We start from the raw sequence: 22,263 nt of genomic DNA, 5'->3' as shown, positions 1-22,263 counted from the left end.
TCCACCGCCTCCCAGCCGTCCCGCATCCTCTGCGGCAAGTCGATGGAGTCGGCAGGGCTATGGTAGTTACCTTCAGGTTACTCTTCTCCCTGATCCCCCCCACCAAAAAAAAACCTAATCAATTAGAAAAATTCACATGACCGTTGGAGGAAAATGTCATTTATTGAACTGGTTTTTAACCCTATAACTTAACCATGTAACTCCTTGGAGATTCTGATGAAAATTATGGATCTAAGCCTCTTCTGAGAAAGGGGTACAAAGGCCTGGCCCCTGTAACAGCCAACGGCATCTCCAGTGGCGTCTGTGGCATCATCGTCAAGGTTCAGGGCTCCCTGCTTCTAACAGCCTTTCTCTCTGTCAGTTTTTCTGCCTTCGCTTTTGCACCGGGCTGGGTCTCGCCCTGGGCGTTCCCAGTAACTGCTGAAGACCCGGGGCCTCTGTTCATCAGCCTGCCTTGGGGTTCACTGGCCCCAGGCCTCCTGCTTAGCCCCCATGTGTTAGCTGGTCCCTGGGGGCAGGTGGGCACTTGAACAGCAGCCTCCGGTGGACGATAGTTAAGAAGGACGGTCCTCCCCATCAGGGAGTGATGACTCACTGCTGTTCCTGAGCATGTGGACTGCGGCGCAGAGGGACGGGGCCGGCCTGCAGCAACTGGCCCGGGCTCGAACCCTCACACTCACGTCTGCCAGCCGGGGACTCCCCTCTGCCTCTCCAGCCCGCAGGCAGCTGTCGGAGCTTCCAGAGAGCAAGCTTTTGGTGGGGAGGTCTGAGTTACTGCAGCTCAGTGATTTGCTGATCCTCAGACCTCCACAAATATTACTTGGGGCCGAGCTATTGTCTCTGCGTTTTCTTTTCCGAGTGGGTGGGAGCTGCATTGGAAGCTGCAGTGAATGAACTCCAACAGGAGGCTCAGCTGATGCTGTCTGTGCTGTGTTTCTTCCCCAGCTCCAGAAGAAAAGGAGGTCATTAAAGGCCAGTATGGAAAGCTCACTGATGCTTATGGCTGCCTGGGGGAGCTCAGGTTGAAGTCCGGTGAGTACCCACTCCGAGGGGCAGCAGCTGTCAGACCCCCCTGGCTAGATAGATTTCTGGTGCCGGGCAGAGCCTCTCTTATGTTAGTGTGGAAAGACTGTGGGATTTAGGCGTTCTATTTTAACTGTTATCATCCTTTAAAATGTTTCTTTCGCCGAGCCAGCTCCTCTGGGCAGGAGGTCCAGGTGAGCGCAGCCTGGTCCTGCCAGGGATGCTTCGTGCCCTGGCTGCAGAGGAAGCTCACCTTCATCGCGTGCCCACCAGGATCTAAGGTTTTCCAGCCTGGTCTGGAGGTGGAGGGCTCAACCCAGGGGCTTGTTTGTTGTTTACAAGAGATCTGTGTTCCAGACCGGGTGGCGGTCAGAGGCCCGGAGCCCCTGGACTTGCTGGGTGTGTCTTGAGGGAGAGGAGCTGGGACGGCGCGTTGTTGGCTAGGAGAGAAAAGCCACCAGCACCTGACTGTCGGGCACCAAGGGTGGGTGTGAGCGAGAGCAACGGAAAGAGCTTCAGAGCTGGGCTGTGTAGTGTGACTAGAAGGGACAGAGAATTACAGGAGCAAGTGGGCATCCTGCTCGGCGTGATACTCTAGGGGCGGAGCCGTAGGCTGGGGTGGGGTGCCACCGCCTCCGTGTGGGACCCCTGGCTCACCTCTGCGCTCCTAGACCTCTTGGGAGCCCTGGTGCACTTCTGGGGCTGCAGCCCCCGTGTCCTTCCTCCCCTCTCGGCTGCCTCATTTACAGCTGAGTGTCTCCGAGGACTTACGGGGCCAAGACCAGAAGAGGCTGTGAGTTCACCAAACGCAGGCTCTTCCCGAGCTGAGCGCGTGCATCTCCACGTCCACGGAGCAGCTGTTTTCCTGGATTGAGGATTTTGAAAGCTGACAGAACAGCCCTGTTGTTTGCTGTTACTTTTCTGGTCTTTTCTTTAGTGGGATGTTTTTTTTCTGAACTATGATGATGACATTGATCATCTCCCAACAGTGTTTAGGAAAAGCATTCAGTACCCTCGTGACAAAATGCACTTATTCAATGTCTATTTTGTGCCAATGGCTGAGTATACATTAGATTCTTTAATCCTAAAAACAAGTCAGTGTGATACGGCATCTTTATCCTCGTTTTCAGTAAAGGAAACAGACTCAGAGGGTAAAAGGAGCTTGCCTAAGAAGCTTAGGTAGGATTCAAACCTGGATCTAGCTGCCTCCAGACCCTTGCTTTTTTCATGAAGATGTGCTGCCTGCCAAGGGTTTCTGCAGATTTTTTCCCCTGCAGCAGTTTTTTTTCTGAGGTTATGAAAAATTCCTGTGGCCTTTCCTCAGTCATGAGGATATGAGGATGACAGCTAACCTTACATGGTGCTCACTCTGAGCTAGCACTGTTTTAAGTGTTTAAATTTATTAACTCAGCTCTCCCAACAACCTATGAGGTAGGGACTGTGACCGACAGAGAGCTTAAGCGTTGTATTTCATCTATGCTGTGACACAGTTTTTATATTACAACACCTGGACATTTAAGATATGTTACAGTTGTTGGCATCCTAGTTATACTTGGCAACATTCTTCCTGTACATAAATTAATGGTCCATTTCTCATATGTCACTAGCCCGAAGTCGGGCAGTCCTCAAGTGGCGACTGGGGTTTAAACTCTTGCTTTCTGGCTACAGCGGCTTCCTTCAACCACTAGGCTGTTCTGTCCTGGAAGGAACAGAAAGGCTGAGATTTCAAGGCCAGGAAGGCAGTACCTTCCCCACATCCCAGGGCAAAGCTTTTCTTCCTGGGCTATGATTTGAGGTCAGATCCAGGGAACTGGTCCTAACTGGGAAGGGTGGCAGCCCCCAGAGACATTGTCAGAGTGAGCCAGGGTGTCTGCGGGTGCCCAGCTGCAGCAGGCTCATCCCGGGGCAGGGAGTGGAGGGAGGTGACCAACTCCTAAAGCTGCCCTGGGCAAGGCCATCCTCCCCGCCTGCAGCCCTCCACCCTCCCCCGAGGGGTGAGTGAGCACAGCCTCTGGTCCCCAGCCCCCATTTCTGGTGTCCTCTGAATCCCCTCAGCCCTGCCCACCAGTGTCACCCTGCAGGGTGGGCTGTGAAGGTCCCCGAGCATGGTGAGAATGCGTTTGACTTTTGGAATGTCAGGATTATTCGGCCTTTCTCAACACATTTCTGAAAGTGCCCAGGGTATCTGAAGGATGGAAGGATTGGGCCTTGTTATCGAGTTTTTCAAATTCCCTTTGGCTGCACTGAGGAGTGTTTGGCTTTAACTTGAATTTCTTTTCCCACTGCAAGTCCCCACCCCAGGACTATGGTCTGTTTTGTTTTTTTCCCCCACCTGTGGAGGGTGTCAGCAGCACAGAGTGAAATTCCAACTTTCATTTGCTACGGAGACAACCAGCCCGAGTGGCAGTCGGCCGCCCCTTTTGATTTTCTTAGGCTGAAGGCCTCTGTACAAAGAGAGAGACTTCCCCTCAGGCTCTTAACTTGGGGCAGTTGTTCAGTTTCAATCTACCTCAGTGAAAATAGCCTCTTATGTTAGAAATTAAGAAACATATACAGGTTTGTAGATTTTCGTGGAGAGCCAAAGTCCCTCCTTCCTCTCTGAAATGGCAGCAGGAAGCGGGTGGAGCCCCCGCAGTAAGCCCCGGAGCTGGGCTTCCTGACACATACACAGTACAAAGCATAGAAAGTGAGAGTATAGCTATGGAAAGAATTTATCCCAATGATTATAGGGATTTAACTCCCTTTTCACCTAAGCTCTCAAGGCCTCCCTATTTCATAGCCTCAGGAGTTGAAGAAATTGAGGTCTCTAATGAATTGTGTCTCCTGGAGTTGTGCAGTGCACAGCCTGTGAAACTGTACATGCCCGTCCTGTAAACCTCCTGCCAGATAGCCCTCCTCAACTAGTTTCGGCTTCTCAACAGACTGACCTGAGTTAATTTAATTTCTAATTTCCTCTAAAAGCAGGAAAACTGCCTCAAGTCTATCTTACATAGTTCTGAAGGGGCTTACATGAGAGAATGAACATGGACTGAACTTGGGTACTGAGTGTTGGGGGAGGCTGTCCTGCAGGGGTTGGGTCTTTCTGGGAGAACTAGGTATGTGGCCCAGGCTGAGTGCCTTCCGGTCAGGGACTCCTGGTGGTGGTTAGTCTGCCCAGGCCAGTCGAGGGCTGACTTCTCTGGGCAGTCACCGCAGAATGGAACGTCTCTGGAGAGGGAATTTTGAGTCTCTGAGCCTTTGAGATTCGGGGAAGGCCGTGTCCTCCAGCAAGTCTTGAAAGGGGATGGCCATCAGTTGTAATAATTTATTTTAATCCTTACACCCAGTGGTGTGCTCTCCACTGTTTGACTTCCAGCTCTCTGGGGGGAACTCCCTGACAGGCCGCGTTTGCCAATTTCTGTGGTGTAAGTGCACCCACCGCGGCTGACTTCAGGCCAGTGTGGAATTGGGCTGTGATGTGCTCCGCTGGCTCCCGGGAGCTGGTGAAAGCTGCCAGCGCACCGCTGCCTTCACTGCTCTCATCTTCTTGGCAGGGAAGGATAAAGAGGTACTTGAGATGAGCAGGTGGATACAGATCATTAGAATTCTGAGCTCGTTGGTAAGGGGTAGGGGCGGGAGCTCCGGGCTCCTCCGGCCGCAGCTCATCACTTCACAGCTGGGGAAGCCTAGGCTCCCTGAGTCCCATGTTCACGGATCTGAGAGTATCCTCTACAAGCAGACGAGTAGGTAGGACAGTTTGTAGGCACCCAGGGTTGAGATCAGTACGCACCTGGCCGGGGAGAGAACTCCGAGGCCGAGCAAACACAGAGAAAACCCGGCACAGAAAATGCCCAGCCTTGTCCCTGAATGAACCATTGTGTCTGCCCCTGACTCATCGGGACTCCAGCGCCCGCCCTTCCCAGCCAGATGATGGACAACGGGTGGCCACAGAGGAGGCTCGGACCCTGGCACTGCAGGGGTCGGGGTTTCTCCTGGGCAGCTCTGACTTGGAGCTGGGCTTTGAGGGAGAGGATTTCTACATCGATATTGAGGTTTTGGAGGCTTTTTAAAATTGGGGTAAAATATTCATAAGATAAAATTTACCATTTTAAGCAGTTTTAAGCGTACAGGTCAGTGGCATGAAGGACATTCACATTGTTGTGCAACCGTCACCACCATCCGTCTCTTGAACGTTTTTCATCTTCCCAGACTGAAGCCCTGTCCCCGTGAACAAGTATATATATCGAGTTGGTTGCATTCCGTTGCCCCACGCTGCACACTCAGGCTGCCTCTGTGTGCGGGTGTGACCTCTCCTGGTTGTGGTGTGTCTTTTTGGCCTGTGACCCATTTCTTGCCCTCACCCCCTCCTCACCTGACTCTGGCCGGCAACCTCTCACCCAGGCATGGTCTTGCTTGGGCCAGAGCACTGGAATCAGAGTGTTGGAGCTGGAAGGGACGGGGAGCCCATCTGGTGCCCAGAGAGGGCCTGGGACTTGTCTGAGGCCCCAGAGGCCATTGGAGGCGTGCAGAGCCCAGAGCCCCATCTTCTGAGGCCAAGGCAAGCTTGGCTTTTGTCTTTGCCTTGCTACAAGGCCCTAACTGGTTTCAAGCCCCTGGACTCAGCCTTGACTAATGACTTCTGAGACATCCCCACCCCCGTCCCAGGCCCAGTTTACTTCTGGGCCGTGAGAAAATTGATCCTGGGTTACTGGAAACACAGCTTGGATCCCGTGCTCAAGGTGACGGCAGAGGGGATTTCTCACACGCCGGGGTGGGGGGTGGGGTGGCGCGTCCCACCGGCCTCACTTTTACCCCTAGAGACGCCTTCTGTGTGGGATCACAGGCTAACAGCATCCTCACGGTACCACCCCCAACCCCTGTCTCCTGCAGTGCATGAGAGCACAGGGGCTGTTACACAGATGGGTAGACGGGGTGATGCCAGGGCTGGAGTGACCCCTGCCAGGCTGAGCAGGCCGGGCAGGTCCCCCTCCTGGAGGGACGGAGGCCTAGGGCTGTTCTTCTGGGGGTCACAGAGACAGTCCACAGTGCAGGACATGGTTAGATCTGAGGAGAACAGTTTCCAAGCCCTCCTCTCCTTCCAGGAATCGGTTTGCCTAAACATGTCCTGTGATGAGGGGCCAGTTTCTCACCCTCTCTGTTCCATCCACAGCCACCTGTCTGCTCTCTTACCTTTCCCCTGCCCGGAATCTCACTGTGGTGAGCTGCTTCAGAAGTAAATGCCTCTAGGGTGCCAAACACAGGGACAGTTCAGAATACTGTCAGCAGTTGAGGAAGCCAGTCACCTCAATGACTAGGTAGCAGATTTGTTGACAAGCCAGATGATAGTCAGTTGTTTGCCTTCCACAAAATGGAAGTAGTTGGGGCATCAGCTGACAGCATTAACAGTAGCTTTGTTGATAGAGTATTGTGATTTCTTTTTCTTTAACGTGTAGCTCAGAAGGATTTTGAAGGGTTGAGTGACATTTCTATAATGAAGCTCTTTCTGTTCCCACCTATTAATGTAAACGAGGTCTCTTAGTGTTTACTGCTATAAAAATGGAAAATAGAACTAGACTTGCTATAGAATCTACTGATAGTTTCATTCCATCAATAAATAATATTTATCCACGAACTGTAAGTCCCATCCATCCCATTAAGAGAAGCCTTTCCGACAAATCTTTACTTTTTCTATTAAACAATTATTTAACAAAAATGTTTCGTTTACATCGTTTGACCAATCGTGTACTAAACATCATTGCCTGAGTGATAACTCAAGCCAAAAGCCACTCTTTTTGGAGACGTGGAGCTGCAGAATCAAATTGCTGTACAATATGGTCAGGTGAAGCACAAAATGTTACGTTAGGATGAAGCTCTGTGGGGAGAGTGGACTGGAAATAGGAGGGAAAATCCCGTCTGTTAAAGAAGATCTTGTTCATGGATTCCTTTAAACAATAGATGATGAGAGTACGAATCACCGTCTAGATTCCACCGGGTGCTGGTAAAGAGGCCCACGACGGTTTTACATGTCAGCATTTAGCACATGATGGAAAATGTATCACAACCATTTAAACTAATAGCGAACCCTTCTGGTGTCAATTTGAAAATGAGCGAGAGGTGCATTGGTCAATCACAGTTCTTAGAGAGACAACAGCCGAAGTTGTTGAAGGCCGCTGGACCTTATGGCCAGATGGAGCCTGGGCCAAGGTGAGACCCACATTTGCATCTTGGTCCAACACAGACCAGCTGTGCACCGGGCGGGTGATTCAGCTCCCCGGGGACAGTCTCTTGTGTCAGATAGCAGCGCTGCTAGGCAGGTTGGCCATACTTCTGCAAGGACACGGTTAAGAGCACCGGCTCTGGAACCAGACTTGGCTTGAGTAACTTGCCCGGGTGGGATAGCCAGAAAGTGGATTTGAATCCCACCTCCCCGCTGTGCCACCTCGGGCAGGCTACTCACCCTCCCTGTGCCTCTGTCTCCTTTCCTTTGAATGGGGCTAAAAATTGTACCTCCCTCATGGGGGTGCTGGGAGGAAGTGTGTGGAATGGTGCCCGGCACACGGTAAGCATCGCCCTGAGGATTAACTGTCGCTAAAGCATCTGCTTCCCGCGTGCTCCCACACGGTGGCTCTTCTTATTCTTCACCCTCTCCTGAGCCCCTCGTCCCAGGACTCGGGAGCCCGACGCCTCGGTGGCGGCGGCCCCTTCCCTTTGCTCTCATATATTTCAAGAGCCTTTTCACGCCTGCAGTTGCATGCCCGCCCCACGCCTCCCCAGGGCCACTGCCCTGCGCAGGAAGTGCGTGCTGTCTTCGGAGCACCCTGGAACTCTTGCCAGGGACTCGGCCCCCCGACGCAGAGGCTGTTGAGGAAATGGTACCAGAAACCCACTTCATGACTCGGAGGGAGAGACGTAAAGTAGAATTTTCCGTGCCGCCCCTGGAACCCACCCCCTCCAGGGTCTAATCTTGGGCTCGCAGCCTAGCCCACCGGGCTGTCCTCTGGCCACTGCAAGGGGACAGTTCTCGAACTCTGCTTCACCCCGTGCCGAGCCCACCGGAAGAGGCAGGTGGGATGCGTGGGCCTTGGTTCTAGGCTGGGGTAGTATTTGTATTTGTGAGGCTGAAATTTGAGGATGTCAACCCCACATAAACCCCACCTGTCTTCCAGAAACGAGGCCTGTTCTGCTTAAGAAACTCAGCCCCCTGACACCTGGCACTGTCCACAGCATAACTGCCTTATTCTTGTTGTTTCAAAATGATTTCCTGATCATGTGACTGGAGACGTGGGATACGAGCCAGTATGGTTGCCTATTGTATGTGACCCCCAACCCCCGGTAGGCCTGGTACGAGTGGTGACCTGTTTATCAAATGAAGGGCTCTTTAATAAAAACCGGATGTTACCCGACCCCCAGCAGGACTCTTTTTCTCATTCAGTGTGAGGAAGGAGCCTAGCATAAGTGAGCAGTGGAGTTGGCAGTCTTAGGGGTCTTAGCAAAATGTCCAGAGATCTAAGGACGCTGACCACCATTGCTCTGGATAATGACCACTGAACATTTGGAGTAGATCTGGGTGGGATCGGGTCCTTTAAACCTCAGTAGGCTGGGAGGAGTGTGCTCTGGACCAGAATCACACCAGCCCCTAAAGGCTCGTTACCCAACTTATCTCCTGGGCCTTCTCCTGAGAAAGGGGACTATGGGGCAGTGTCCCCACTGTCTCCAGAGTAAAGCATTGCCTTGGAACAGAAAACAGCCATGGATGGTGTGGTGGCATCCCCGGAGAGGGGTGTGTCCTCCTCCTGGCAGTGGGGTCCGCACTGGTTGGGGTAACCTTTCACCGGGGGAGGGGAGGCTCGAGCTGCTCTCTCATTGGCCTATTTAGGAAGTGTTCGTCAAACACTTGCCGTATGCAATGCCAGGATGCTGGGATATGACAACCAAACAGAGCCCTGCCCTTAAGGAACCCCCAATCTACTGGGGGACACACGCAGGGAAGGAGGCTGTTAGCTTTGTGTGTGACAAGGGCTACCACTTAGCCCTTAGAAGGGACACCCAGCAGTGTCTTGGGAGAGCAGGGAAGCCTCCCTGGAGGAGGTGCTGCCGACCTCACCCCAGGAGGGCGGAGAGGAGTTCTCCTGGGAAGGGGTCTGGGTAGAGGCATTGGGAAGGCTCTTGCTGGTCTAGAGGCTGAGGGTGGGAAGGTGATTGGGGAGGGAGCTGAGGAAGGCCTCGCTGGCAGAGGCCCAGGGGTGCAAGGGCGCATTTGAGGAGCTGCAGAGACGGCCTGTAAAAGCTGCTGGACCCTGCGCGCTGTGTGTGGGAAGGGGCAGGAGGTGGGCAGGAGGTGGGCAGGAGTGGCTCGGACCTCCCAGATGTTCCCACTTCAGCCTTGTGGGCAAGTGGGAGCCTGGAAGGATTTCAGCAAAGGAGGAGGTCTGCGATCAAGCGGGTTTGGGAGGCCGCTCCAGCGATGGAGCTTGGAGGACTGACTCCGGCTGGGGCCCTGAGGATTCGTGGGGAGGGTGGATTTGAGAGGCTTGAGGTGTGGGGCTGGGAAGGCTCCAGGCAGACTCTGGAGGGCAGCAGGACCACCTGGGCTTGGTAAGCGCAGCCTGCTGGCCCGGCCCCAGAGGCCTGGGTGGTGCCGAGAACTCACATTTCTAACAGGCTGCAGGTGACGCTGCCGCTGCTGGACAGGGGCCGGGCTCTGGAACCACGGCTCCAGGCTTCGGGCTCAGGTGACAGGGCGGACCCCTGAGCCACGGAGTTTAGGAAGGCGAGGTCTGGGGGATGCAAAGGCGAGAACAGGAAGTTGCGTGGTTGCAGCCGAAAGCCCGGCTGCCCATCACCCGCGTCACCGCCCGCCGCTCTGCCGCCCGTGATCCTCAGCCCCCACGTCTCACTCCCTTCCAGGTGGCACCTCCCTGAGCTTCCTGGTTTTGGTGACGGGCTGCACATCTGTGGGCAGAATTCCAGAGGCCGAAATCTACAAAATCACCGCCACCGACTTTTACCCACTTCAGGAAGAGGCCAAGGAGGAGGACCGCCTCACAGCCTTGAGGAAGATCCTCAACTCAGGGGTCTTCTACTTCTCGTGGCCCAACGATAGGTCTTGCTTCGACCTCACTGTCCGGGCACAGAAGCAGGGCGATGACAGCTCCGAGTGGGGCAACTCCTTCTTCTGGTGAGGCCCTGGGGCCCGGGCTCTCCTGCCCACAGCTGACATGGAGGGCGGGCTCCGATGGGCGCCTGCATCCTTGATCTCCACTTCGCACCATCCCCGGCACCTCGGTCACCTGTGAGAGCTGTGATCTGTGCCCGCTCACTCTCCGCACAATGAGAGGCGAACAAGCCCCACTCCCCACCAGGGGTCGGGGAGGGTGTTCAACATGGTTTAATGCAGACTTAGGAAGGAAAATCTGCTCCATAAGTAAAGAGCACAAGTGGCAGCATCTCTCGGTTTCTCCCAAGTGCCTGGGCCTGTGCTCAGTGCTTCCCTGGCCCCTGGGCCCCTCAGTTCTCCTGGCTACCCTCCAGCCTACAGACATTTACCACCGACATTTCTGAAGCACTGTTCTAAGTTCTCTGGGGGTCATAACTCACGTAATCCGCATAGTAACCAGTGAGGTAGGGTCTGTTATCCCCATTTTACAGGTAAGGAGACTGAGGCTTGAATAACAGAGGGAATTTGAACCCAGGCATCTGGCTCCAGATCCCACGCTGTTAATCACGAAACCAAACCAGTTGTATCAACGGCAAAACTGAGTCATCCTGCCAAGGTGGTGTGCAGTAGTGTGATAAGACAGACCAGAAGCCCAGGCAAAAGTGGTTGGGTTTCTGTATGTTTAGGGTCATCTGGGCGCTCCTTCAGGGACTAGCTAGTGTGGATGACCCTATAAATATGTAAATTATCTCCCTTTCTGGGCTCCAGGGGTCATGACCCTCACCAGTCCTGTGAAAGAGCCAGGGGGGTACAGCGATTCACATGCAATGGAGCTGTTCCCCTCAGATTTACCAGGAGATAAGAGTCAGAAGCAAAAGTGATGAAAATCCCGCTGTAGAAATTGTTCCAGTACACCTCACATAATGAGGCGTTCCTAGATTCCAGTGTTGGCCTTTGGGGCTACCCCAGTTTCTAGCCCTGAGTCAGGACTGATGAGGCTTCTTTGTGCCCTTTATTTATTCATCCCTCCCTTACCCAAACAGAGGAGGTCATAGGTTTCCATCACCAGGTAAGTGTACTTAGCTTGGTGCTTGGACTCCCACGAGTGAGTTCCTGACTTCCATTTGGAGAAAGGGGGTTCGCCATATCCTTCCATGTGTCCCCATACTCCCTGCCCCACCAAATCTTCTTAGGTTCTCTGGTTTTGTTGAGTTTGGGGGGCAGTAGCATGCTCAAACTTCAAGCGTGTGAGTCTCCTGCTGATCTTGTTAAAATGCAGATTTTGACGGAGCAGGGCTGGGCTGGGGCCCGAGACTCGGCATTTCTAGCAAGGAGCCAATGGTGACGCCATTGCTGCTGGTTTGAGGACCACACTCTGAGTAACAGGTGCAGGGGATGGTGTGTCTGTGAATCACTAGTTCCATTTTGCAGGTGCACGTGCCCCTGAAGGCAGCCAAGCTTAGGGACGCAGGGGCTGTGGGGTATGAGGGGTCTTTCTTAGGCCGGGGGCTCCTTTTCAGCTGGGACTGTCTGATGAGCCGAGGCTAGGGGTCTCAGAGGCTGTAACATTTGTTGGGTGCCTGGATTGCCCTTTGTACCTGCTCTTCTCAGGCCTCCTGATGCCAGCTCTGTGGTTGGAGATTTGAGATCCCCAAAGAAGACAAAGCAGAGAATCACAGGGTGAAGGCGGAAGGGGCTTGGGGAGCGGGAGGCCCCAAGTGCACACTAGACTGTCTTGGGCTCTGGAGGTGCGAGGCTGCTGGGCCATCCCACACTCCAGGGCGTGGTGTTTGGGCTCAGGGCGGCACCCATGGAGCTGACCACAGCTGAGTCAGCCCCAGCTTGCGTGGTCACGGGCTTGATGGCCTGAACCCACCATTTGGGGTGCGGTGTTCAAGGTCTGAACCCACATCTGGAGTCAGATGGGGTCAGCGCTGAACGTGGCTGGTGTACAGCGGGGTGAAGGCATTTTTCTGGGCTGGTTACTGTTCCCCACCGATCGTTGCTTCCTAGTACCATCCAGTCCTGGAAGGAGACGCAGGCTGTTTTCCTTTGTAGGTTTGGGTTTCTTCCTTCAAGGATGTGAGCTGTCCTCCCACAGGGGATCAGGCCAGTGTGACTACAGACAGGATTATTTAGAGCTGTCTGTTTGGCAAACGGTTCCTTCTCCTGACCCCTAGTGACTGATGGCAGCCATAGCCGTGTGGCTGGAAGACCCTGGAATATTCTGGAGGCCTTCCTTTGATGCTGATTTCATATGGGGATGACTAAAGATGGTTTATCATCTGAATTTTAGAGAGGGTTTCAGAAGAGGGGAAGGTGTTTTTGTAAAGTAATGCTTCATGCTCATCATTCTTTAGGCAGACCAGCGCCCTGGTGTGAGAGGTCAGGCATGGCCCTGCTCCTGGGGCGGGGGGTGTCTCTTAGTGCCCACGCGGTCACGTCGGGGAGGCTGGCCTGAGAGCAGGGAGTGGCTGCCTCTTGCCACTTGGAGAAGCCGCCTGAGACGTCAGAGCTCACGGCACACTTCTCCAGAAAGGAGAGAGCTGCTTAGGGCAGGAATCGTGCTGCCTTTTTTAAACAAATAGGGCATTGTGACCTAGATTAGCTTGCTACCCTGTGGTGGTTCCTGCCTCCTGGGGAGCGTGTTAGGGGCCTCGGAACGGCACTGCTTGGGTCCCCTGGGTGAACTGTGTGGAGCCCGGAAGAAGCCTGAGGCCCGTGCACGCCCTCCGAGCCCCACTTCTCAGAGCAACCACTTGCCTGCTCAGTAAGCTCCAGTGGGCGCTGGGGAGGCCGAGCGAGTGAGAGATGAGAGCAGGGTGTGGCCATGCACAGGTGCAGCTGTCAAGGTAGGGCCTTCAGCAGGAGAGGCTCGGGGTGAAGAGCACAGCTCCAACTCCATGCTACCGCTTCCTGGCGCTGTGACCTTGGGCGAGTACTTCTCTTCTGTGCCTCAGTTTCTTCATCTGTAAAATGGGGTGAATGATAACACCTGGTACACAGGGCTGTTTCAAGGATGAAGTGAGTTGATCCGTCCCAAAGCACGTAGAACGGTGCTCGGTGCCCTTGATAAACGTTGGCCTTTATCCCCATGATTATCACCGTGGATGCCAGGGACCCAGAACAATCCACTGGGTATGGGGAGGAAGTACTAGAACTTTCATTAGGTTTTATGTTCCTCTCATCCCATTTATTTATCATCCATTGCTTTGTAATGCTCTCATTACATTCACCTTGTGGGACCTGAATATAATTTAAGTAAGCATGTAAGCATGCATATATTTAATTATTTTATGATTTGTCATGTTATCATTTATCACTATCCTGTCATCGTAAAGCATGATTAAATTTTTACTGATGGGATTCATTATCAAAAACTGCAGAGGCCACCAGTGTAAACAGAGGCTTCTCTGAGATTCCCTGAAAGGCCTGTGACTGACTCACACCTGTACCTGGATTCCATTCACTGATACTGACGCCTGGGAGTAGCTTCAGGAAAGGACTCCTAGCCCTTTCCTGCTGCACGTGTCTCCGTGGCCCTGCCGTTTGGGGTGTCTCGGAAGCACACGCACGTCCTAGGCTGTGTGTCCCGAGTGTGGAGTTCATGGGGAGTGTGCAGTGTGGGAAGGCAGCCCCTGGGCACCTCCTCGACTTGCTTTGGGCACGGTGTTCCCTCGAGGATGTGAGGCGGCCTGAACCGCTGTGGGGCTCTGTTTTGCAGGAACCAGCTGCTGCACGTGCCCCTGAGGCAGCACCAGGTGCGCTGCTGTGACTGGCTGCTGAAGGTCATCTGCGGGGTGGTGGCCGTCCGCACGGTGTACGCCTCTCACAAGCAGGCCAAGGCCTGCCTCGTCTCCCGTATCAGCTGCGAGCGCGCCGGTGCTCGCTTCCACACCCGAGGCGTGAACGACGACGGCCATGTGTCCAACTTCGTGGAGACGGAGCAGGTCAGTAGTGCCTAGGCCGGCCCGTGGCCCCCGCTGGTTCAGAGCAGAGGAACCTGTGCAAACTTGTTTCCGTTGGAGGCGGGGGTGCTGGAGGCGTTTTCGTGGCTCCTCGCTCTCCCAGGAGCACATAGGGCTCTGTTTCCAAATGTGGCCTCGGGTTTGCATGCTGTATCTTTTCTTTTAATACATTTATCTATTTACTTATTTATGTATTTTTGGCCGCGTTGGGTCTTCGTTGCTGTGTGCGGGCTTTCTCTGGTTGTGGCGAGCGGGGGCTACTCTTTGTCGCTGTGCGCGGGCTTCTCATGGCGGTGGCTTTTCTTGTTGTGGAGCACGGGCTCTAGACACGTGGGCTTCAGTAGTTGTGGCACACGGGCTCAGTAGTTTGTGGCTTGGGGCTTAGTTGCTCTGCGGCACGTGGGATCTTCCCGGACCAGGGCTCGAACCCGTGTCCCCTGCATTGGCAGGCGGATTCTTAACCACTGCGCCACCAGAGAAGTCCCTGCATGCTGTATCTTTTTTGATTCTCTTCTCACGCTGGAAAAGCGTTGCTTACCCAGGGGTATTTCCTAAAAAGAAGAAGGAATTTTTGCCGTGATATCACGAAGGGTGGTGGTTATTCAGAGAGCAGCTGACAAATGAACCAATAAGGTTTGAAAATCTTTTTAAGACAAAAGTAAGTAGCTGAATAATGGCAGGATGAGAGAAGGAAGTTATTTTTCATTCTAGATCCACTGAAGCTTCCTCCTGGAAGCAAGTCTTAGCAGCTGGGAGTTGTGAAATCTGCATGTGAGGCAGCAGCTCCGTGGAATAGAACCTTCTGCTTAATTTCTCATTGACTTTTTCCCCCCTAAATTCTGTTCTCATTCCCAGAGATGCTGTCCTTACAGCTGCTTTATTTATTATTATTATTATTTTTTTGCTAACAGGTGATTTTTTTGCGAACATGCTAACATGCGATGTTATCCTACACAGTAGGATAATACCACCGTGTAGACTAACTGATAGAATAAATCAAAGGATAGCCCATGAAAGGCACAGCTGTAGTATTGCCGTGGGTGTCAAGCTGCAAGCAGCCCGTGTTTGTTTAGTGCTGATGGGACTTTGCATCCCCTCTTACGGCTGCAGCTGCGACAGGTGTTTCCTACCAGGGCTTTAGCCAGTTTAATTCAGCACAGATTTGAGCACTTGCCTTCCGTGTGTGAGCTGGACCTGCCTGGGCTTTCGGAGGGCACAGAGCGGGGAGGGTCCTCTTGGGGTCAGATGCTGAGTAGGGGGATGCCAGTCAGCAGCCTGAAGATGAGCAGAGGGGCAATTTCTTGCCTGTGACTTCAGCTCTCCTGGACATAGACGCGGCTGGTAAATAAACACCTGGTTAAAAATGACAGAGAAAACGCAGCCCCCAGATGGGGGCCTTCCTCACAGTGTTCCATCCCGGTCTTTATCCTTGTGTCATTAGTCTTTGCACCATTCAATTCATTCCACAGATCTTAATTACTTTTCACCTGCCACAGGCTGAGCGCTGTGCTGGGAAGTGGGGGCCAAAGATGCAAAGCATTTTTGGACGAATCAAAATACCAGAGACCCTGAACCTGGTAACTGAGCGGGATTTAGGAGGTTTCCGGGGGCAGCCCTGGAGCGAGCCCCTGCGGTTCAGCCTTCGCCTCGTTCCCCATCCCGCCCTCGGGCAGAGAGTACCTTGTTTAGTGCCCCTTAGATTTTTTTGGATTTCAACCAGTTTTTTAAAAATTGGGGTCCCATCTACTTGTCAAGCAAGTCATTGATAAAGCAACTGTCCTCCTTATCACTGTCTGTTCCTAAACGATAAGACGTTTTAACACTGAAAATGTAAGAAGACGTAGTGGTTTCCTGGAACTGCTGTAACGAGCACCGCAAATGGTGGGAGTGGGGGCAGTGCTGAAAAGGACTGAAATGTATTGTCTCCCAGTCCTGGAGGCCAGAGCCCGAGATCAGGGCGTGCGCACCGCCGCGCTCCTTCTGAAGCCTCTGGGGGAGGAGCCTTCCCACTGGCAGCTTCTGACGCCCCGGCGGTGGCAGCGTCACTCCCATCTGGCTCCAGCACCACGTGGCATCTTCTCCCTGCGTGTGTGTGTTTCTCCCCTTTACATAAGGACACCAGGCATATTGGATTGAGGGCCCAGCCTACTCCAACCTGACCTTTCTTAACTAATTGCATCTGCAACGGCTCTTATCTCCAAGTAAGGTCACATTCCCAGGTGTTGGGGGTTAGGCTTTCAACATACTGTTGTTTTTTGCGGTACGCGGGCCCCTCACTGTTGTGGCCTCTCCCGTTGCGGAGCACAGGCTCCGGACGCGCAGGCTCAGCGGCCATGGCTCACAGGCCCAGCCGCTCCACGGCATGTGGGATCTTCCCAGACCGGGGCACGAACCCGCGTCCCCTGCACCGGCAGGCGGACTTCCCGACCACTGTGCCACCAGGGAAACCCCTTCAACATATCTTTTTGAGGGGGGCCACAATTCAATCCAACACAAGGACATAACCTGACATTAACAGGTCAGGACTGTGCTTTCAATGCAGCGCGTTTAGCTTTATGAACAATCTCCCTATTGTCCTTGCTCTTCTCGTTTTTCTACAGACTAGGGTTGGGCCTCTGCTCTGGTTGTTCTAAGTGTGCCTGGTGACTTGCGCTTGTCTCCTGCCTGCCCCGTGTATGTGCTCGGAGGCAGGGACCCTGTCCCCTCCAGCAGCGTGCGGCCGGCCCGCGAGGCCTTAGAGCCCGCAGCGCCCTGCCCCCTCCCCCCCACCCCGCTCCTGCAGCCCACCCTGTTACTTAAATTGCCGGCACCTGCCTCCCTTCTTGGGCGCGGGGAGGGGTTTCTTGGCTCCTGTGAGCTTTGTGGGCTTCCGGGTTTGTGCTTTTCCTCCCTTTCTTCCTCCGCGCTGCTCTCGGGATGAGGCCCTCGCCCCGACTTTGCTCCCAGGAGCAGCGGATGAGCTGACAGTCAGCCAGACATCACCAGCTGCTGTCCTGCCGGGACCCAGAGGCTGCAAGTGAGCCCCACGGTGATTTCGTTTTCACAGACACACATGGGGCAGGAGGTCGTGGGCTTGCACCCAAAGCAGTTCCTCGTGGGGCGCGTGCGTTTCAGTCTGCTCCCAAGGGACCCCGTGCTCTCCACCACGGGAGGGAGGAGCCGGACGAGTCACACCAGCAGGGCCTCCAAACAGCGTGACCGCCCTGGCGTGTGGAGGAGAAGGTGACCCCAGGGGAGGGGTCGTTTCCCAGAGCCGATACAGGGGTGTCCTCGTCGGCAACACAGATGCACGTCCTGAGCCCCTCAGCTGAGTCTGAGCGGGAGCCTGCCGGGTGGGGTCACAGCAGGGAGGAGACAGACCAGCTGGCTCTCGGGGGTGCCTCCCACGGTAAGTGGTCAGTGCTCAGCTGTGAGCCTCCTACCTGGAGAGAGAAGGAAAGACAGCAGAGCAAGGGAGGGCAGGGAGAGGCCTGTGTGCTAGCGGAGGACCCTGCAAGGTGGGGAGTCTTGGAGGAGGGCCCTGGGAGGTGGGGAGTCTTGGAGGAGGACGCTGGGAGGTGGGGAGTCTTGGAGGAGGACCCTGGGAGGTGGGGAGTCTTGGAGGAGGACCTTGGGAGGTGGGGAGTCTTGGAGGAGGACGCTGGGAGGTGGGGAGTCTTGGAGGAGGACGCTGGGAGGTGGGGAGTCTTGCAGGAGGACCCAGGGAGGTGGGGAGTCTTGCAGGAGGACCTTGGGAGGTGGGGAGTCTTGGAGGAGGACGCTAGGAGGTGGGGAGTCTTGGAGGAGAACCCTGGGAGGTGGGGAGTCTTGCAGGAGGACCCAGGGAGGTGGGGAGTCTTGGAGGAGGACGCTGGGAGGTGGGGAGTCTTGGACGAGGACGCTGGGAGGTGGGGAGTCTTGGAGGAGGACGCTGGGAGGTGGGGAGTCTTGCAGGAGGACCCAGGGAGGTGGGGAGTCTTGGAGGAGGACGCTGGGAGGTGGGGAGTCTTGGACGAGGACGCTGGGAGGTGGGGAGTCTTGGAGGAGGACGCTGGGAGGTGGGGAGTCTTGCAGGAGGACCCAGGGAGGTGGGGAGTCTTGGAGGAGGACGCTGGGAGGTGGGGAGTCTTGCAGGAGGGCCCAGGGAGGTGGGGAGTCTTGCAGGAGGGCCCTGGGAGGTGGGGAGTCTTGGAGGAGGACCCTGGGAGGTGGGGAGTCTTGGAGGAGGACGCTGGGAGGTGGGGAGTCTTGGAGGAGGACCCCGGGAGGTGGGGAGTCTTGCAGGAGGACCCAGGGAGGTGGGGAGTCTTGCAGGAGGACCCAGGGAGGTGGGGAGTCTTGGAGGAGGACGCTGGGAGGTGGGGAGTCTTGGAGGAGGACGCTGGGAGGTGGGGAGTCTTGGAGGACGACGCTGGGAGGTGGGGAGTCTTGCAGGAGGACCCAGGGAGGTGGGGAGTCTTGGAGGAGGACGCTGGGAGGTGGGGAGTCTTGGAGGAGGACGCTGGGAGGTGGGGAGTCTTGCAGGAGGACCCAGGGAGGTGGGGAGTCTTGCAGGAGGACCCAGGGAGGTGGGGAGTCTTGGAGGAGGACTCTGGGAGGTGGGGAGTCTTGGAGGAGGACGCTGGGAGGTGGGGAGTCTTGGAGGAGGACCCAGGGAGGTGGGGAGTCTTGGAGGAGGACTCTGGGAGGTGGGGAGTCTTGGAGGAGGACCTAGGGAGGTGGGGAGTCTTGCAGGAGGGCCCTGGGAGGTGGGGAGTCTTGGAGGAGGACCCAGGGAGGTGGGGAGTCTTGGAGGAGGACGCTGGGAGGTGGGGAGTCTTGGAGGAGGACGCTGGGAGGTGGGGAGTCTTGGAGGAGGGCGCTGGGAGGTGGAGAGTCTTGGAGGAGGGCGCTGGGAGGTGGAGAGTCTTGGAGGAGGGCGCTGGGAGGTGAGGAGTCTTGGACGAGGACGCTGGGAGGTGGGGAGTCTTGGACGAGGACGCTGGGAGATGGGGAGTCTTGGATGAGGACGCTGGGAGGTGGGGAGTCTTGGATGAGGATGCTGGGAGGTGGAGAGTCTTGGAGGAGGACCCTGGGAGGTGGAGAACCACGGAGGAAGAGGAAGACACGAGGCGTCGCCTGCTTCGTGACCTGGCATTTAGAGAAATGGCAGGATCTGAAACCTCATGTCTGCACCTGAGGGTGCAGGCAGCAACTTGAGGACATTGGTACTGAGCCCGCGGCAGGAAGGAGCATTGGCTGGGGCAGCTTGGCCCCTCTTGTGTTGCCTGCAGGTCACCTCCAGCCTGTGCCCTCTGCTAAGGGACTGAGACCTCAGCCCCTGGGGAGGGGAGGTCCTGTAGCAGAGGCGCGAGGGCGGCTGACGGGCTGCTTGCCTCTGTCATTCAGGCCAGCGATGGCGCGAGACGGAGCAGGCTGGATCCCTGACGTGGAGACTAACTCTCAGGGAGCCAGAAAAGGGAGGTGTTTTCAAACCATCCACTCCTGCCTTGCTTTTATGTTTTTCCCTAAGAGAACAGTCTTTCTCCTCCAAGGCAGGCTGTGTATGTGTGCCCGTTTGTGGGTAGGGGGGTTTTGTGTGGGCGTGCAGGCATATGTGTGTTGTGTATTTGCTCGTGTGCACACACGTATATGTTGTGTGCACATTTGTGTTGTGTAGATGCATGTGTGCGCAGGTGTGGACGGCATCTTGGTCTCCCTGGGCGGAGTCTGCAGTCTTTTCGGCTCTGCTGGGAGTCCCACCTGGTGGGCTCGCTCTGCCGCCATGACTCGCGGCACAGAAAGTCCCCTCATTTACCCAAAGAAAACAAAAGATAACGATTTGGCTACTGAAGATAAGGCCCCTGGTTCATCAGGGAGGTTAGGATGACCGTGAGTGTTCTCCCGGGAATGCAGACCTGGAAGGAATTGGTTTGCAAACACCTCATCCTGGACCAGAAGTTCAGCAAAAAGCCTTGTGGAGAAAAGTGTCTCTATCCAGTGGCGAGGCTTCCTGCTTTGTCCCTTTCTCGTTACGGTTGTTGGGCTGCTGCTCCCCCACTCTGTGAAAGGGGCACGCTCGGTGCCAGGCCTGGCCTCGAGCCACACGCCGCGGTGGCTCCCCCTTCCTGAAGCCCCTCCTGCTCTGCGTTTCCCTCCCACCTCTGTCTGTCCCCTCCTAGATCCCCTCTCCTGCCCGCGGCCTGAACCCTGTTCCCATGTTCTGCGGGGCAGGAGGCTTTTCCGAGCTGAACGGGAAGGAGTGACCGCCCTGGGCCCCAGAACGCTCCCTCCTTTGCTTCACGGCACGTCACCCCTCTGTGATCAGGTGACGCTAACTCCGTTGAGAGAGGGAAACCGAGGCAGGAGGTGGTTAAGGAACAGAGCCTGGGTCACCCCGCTGGGCAGAGGGGAGTGGGACCCGGGTCGGCGGTGTCCCAGAGCTCACGTGCTGACCTGCGTTCACTCTCCATCCTGTCCCTCCCCCCCCCAGGGCCCCCAAGTGCCCTCTGTTAAAACTGCCTCGGTGAGGTCAGGCCAGGTGTTGAAGCTCCCGCTAGTTTTAAAACCTGTGTTCTTTCGCCCAGAAAGGAAAGCACTTTAAATCCATCACTACTGTGTGATGATGGGGGTGGTCCTACCACCTCGGGAACAAAGAGGTGGGTGTTCCTGGTGATAGGGTGGGCACAGAACTAGAATATTTTCATGTGGGAGGAGGAATAGAGAAATCTGGAGGCATCTTTTCTTTCTGCCCCGGGGGTGGGGTCCGGAGTGCTGGGACCGCTTGTCGGTGTTTTTCTGAAGCGGGTTCTGTGTTAAGTTCCAGCTCGAGAGGGGCGTGGTCTAATGCCGGAAGTAGCGCTTTTAGCACGTATTAAGTAAAGTGAAGGGTAATCGTTCCTTAGCTTCCGTCAGGTCCCGGGCACTGTTATGAGTTGTCTTTACATAGGGATATTGGCTGAATTGGTGACTCTCAGCAATGTGGACACAGGCAGGGAGGCTGTATACCTTTAATCTCGCAGTAGCCTGTGCTCCCCGCAGTAGCTTACATAGCCGCCACTTTCTTCTGCTTTTGTCAGTGGAATAATGGAGCGTAACCAATTTGCTGGTGATCAGTATCTGAAAACAGACGAGTTCTTCACCCAGTACATTTTTTTCCTTTGGAGATTAAAGGATAGAGTTTCAGCTCAACATTATGACTCCCAGGCTCATGTAATTCCTGAAGTTCAGGGAACCTTCAGGTCTAATATTCAGGTCCTCCACTGCAGAATTACTAATGCATGTGTGATCTGAGCGTGATCTAGCCGCATGGAAAGCTGCCCTGTAAGGGAGCAGGCCGCTAAGAAATGGAAAGGGCCAGTAGCATCGCCTGAGGCCAGCCCTGCCAGGCCAGGGTAGAGTTACTCAGATAAAGGGCAGCAACTGATAGCTGCCGCAGCCCTCACCCTCGTGATGCTGGGGACTGTACTTTTTGTCCCTTTAGACCTCCCTGGCACTAGAGCATCAGTAAGGGCCTGCAGACGGGTGAGGAGTTGGTACAGCCTGGAAGAACTGTGTGTGGGGTAGGAAGGAGATACATTCCTTAACTTGTAAAGGATGGTCTGTGTCTGTGCAGGTGCTGTCACCCTGGAAGTTTGTGGAGGCTGTGTGTGTGTGTGTGTGTGTGGACTCCCTGACACGTTCAAGAACACAGTGGTGTAGGGCCAGGACCAACTGTGAGTTCAGGTCAAGTCTTGACTTGCATTGTCAAGTGCAGGACCGACTAGTGCAGCTAACTAGGGCTTTGGGCTACAGCTGGTTCATTTCATTTCCTCCAGTCCCTTTCCAGTCGCTGTCTGCTACTTCGCCAGTTGACAGGGTGACAGTAGAGGGCTCCCAGGAAGGTCTTAGTTAAATCCCAGAGCCCATTTGCCTCTGTTCCTAAAATTGGTGGGGAGGGGACTGCTGGGCTTTTCGGGGAGGTCGCTCAGGTTGTGGGATTTCCATCCACCCACACCCTCCTCCTCGGAGGCTGGGGGGCAGCGGAGCAAGCCTGTGAGCGCCAGCCTGCGGGGCGGGGAGCCGCTCGGCCAGGCTGGGAGAGGGGCAGAGGGCGCTCAAGCCCGCCGTCGCCCTTCGCTCTGGCTGGTGTCGGGTCTCAGGCAGCCGGATCCCGTTACCGGCCCCAGGACATTCGGT

The 22,263-nt window shown here is 55.2% G+C and overlaps 2 protein-coding genes across 6 annotated transcripts in view; both read left to right on the top strand.

Annotated features, from left to right (window-relative positions):
* SYNJ2 (synaptojanin 2) overlaps positions 1 to 22,263 on the top strand; it is a 100,288-nt gene that overhangs the window by 31,818 nt on the left and 46,207 nt on the right. For all 5 annotated transcript variants that reach the window (XM_067701665.1, XM_067701666.1, XM_067701664.1 and 2 more), the window contains exons 2-4: positions 946 to 1,032; positions 9,910 to 10,180; positions 13,884 to 14,109. In XM_067701665.1, the coding sequence (XP_067557766.1) occupies positions 946 to 1,032; positions 9,910 to 10,180; positions 13,884 to 14,109 (584 nt within the window). The remainder of the gene's footprint in view (positions 1 to 945; positions 1,033 to 9,909; positions 10,181 to 13,883; positions 14,110 to 22,263) is intronic.
* On the top strand, positions 17,039 to 22,257 carry LOC137205085 (involucrin-like). Its single transcript, XM_067702980.1, is given in 2 exon segments — positions 17,039 to 17,684; positions 17,715 to 22,257. Coding segments are annotated over 2 exon segments (1,863 nt in total). The 5' UTR covers positions 17,039 to 17,412; the 3' UTR covers positions 19,306 to 22,257.

Source organism: Pseudorca crassidens, chromosome 13, assembly GCF_039906515.1.
Source record: "Pseudorca crassidens isolate mPseCra1 chromosome 13, mPseCra1.hap1, whole genome shotgun sequence".
NCBI lineage: Eukaryota > Metazoa > Chordata > Mammalia > Artiodactyla > Delphinidae > Pseudorca > Pseudorca crassidens.
Note: the sequence above shows the minus strand (reverse complement) of the source record. Positions and strands in the feature narration are given on the sequence as shown.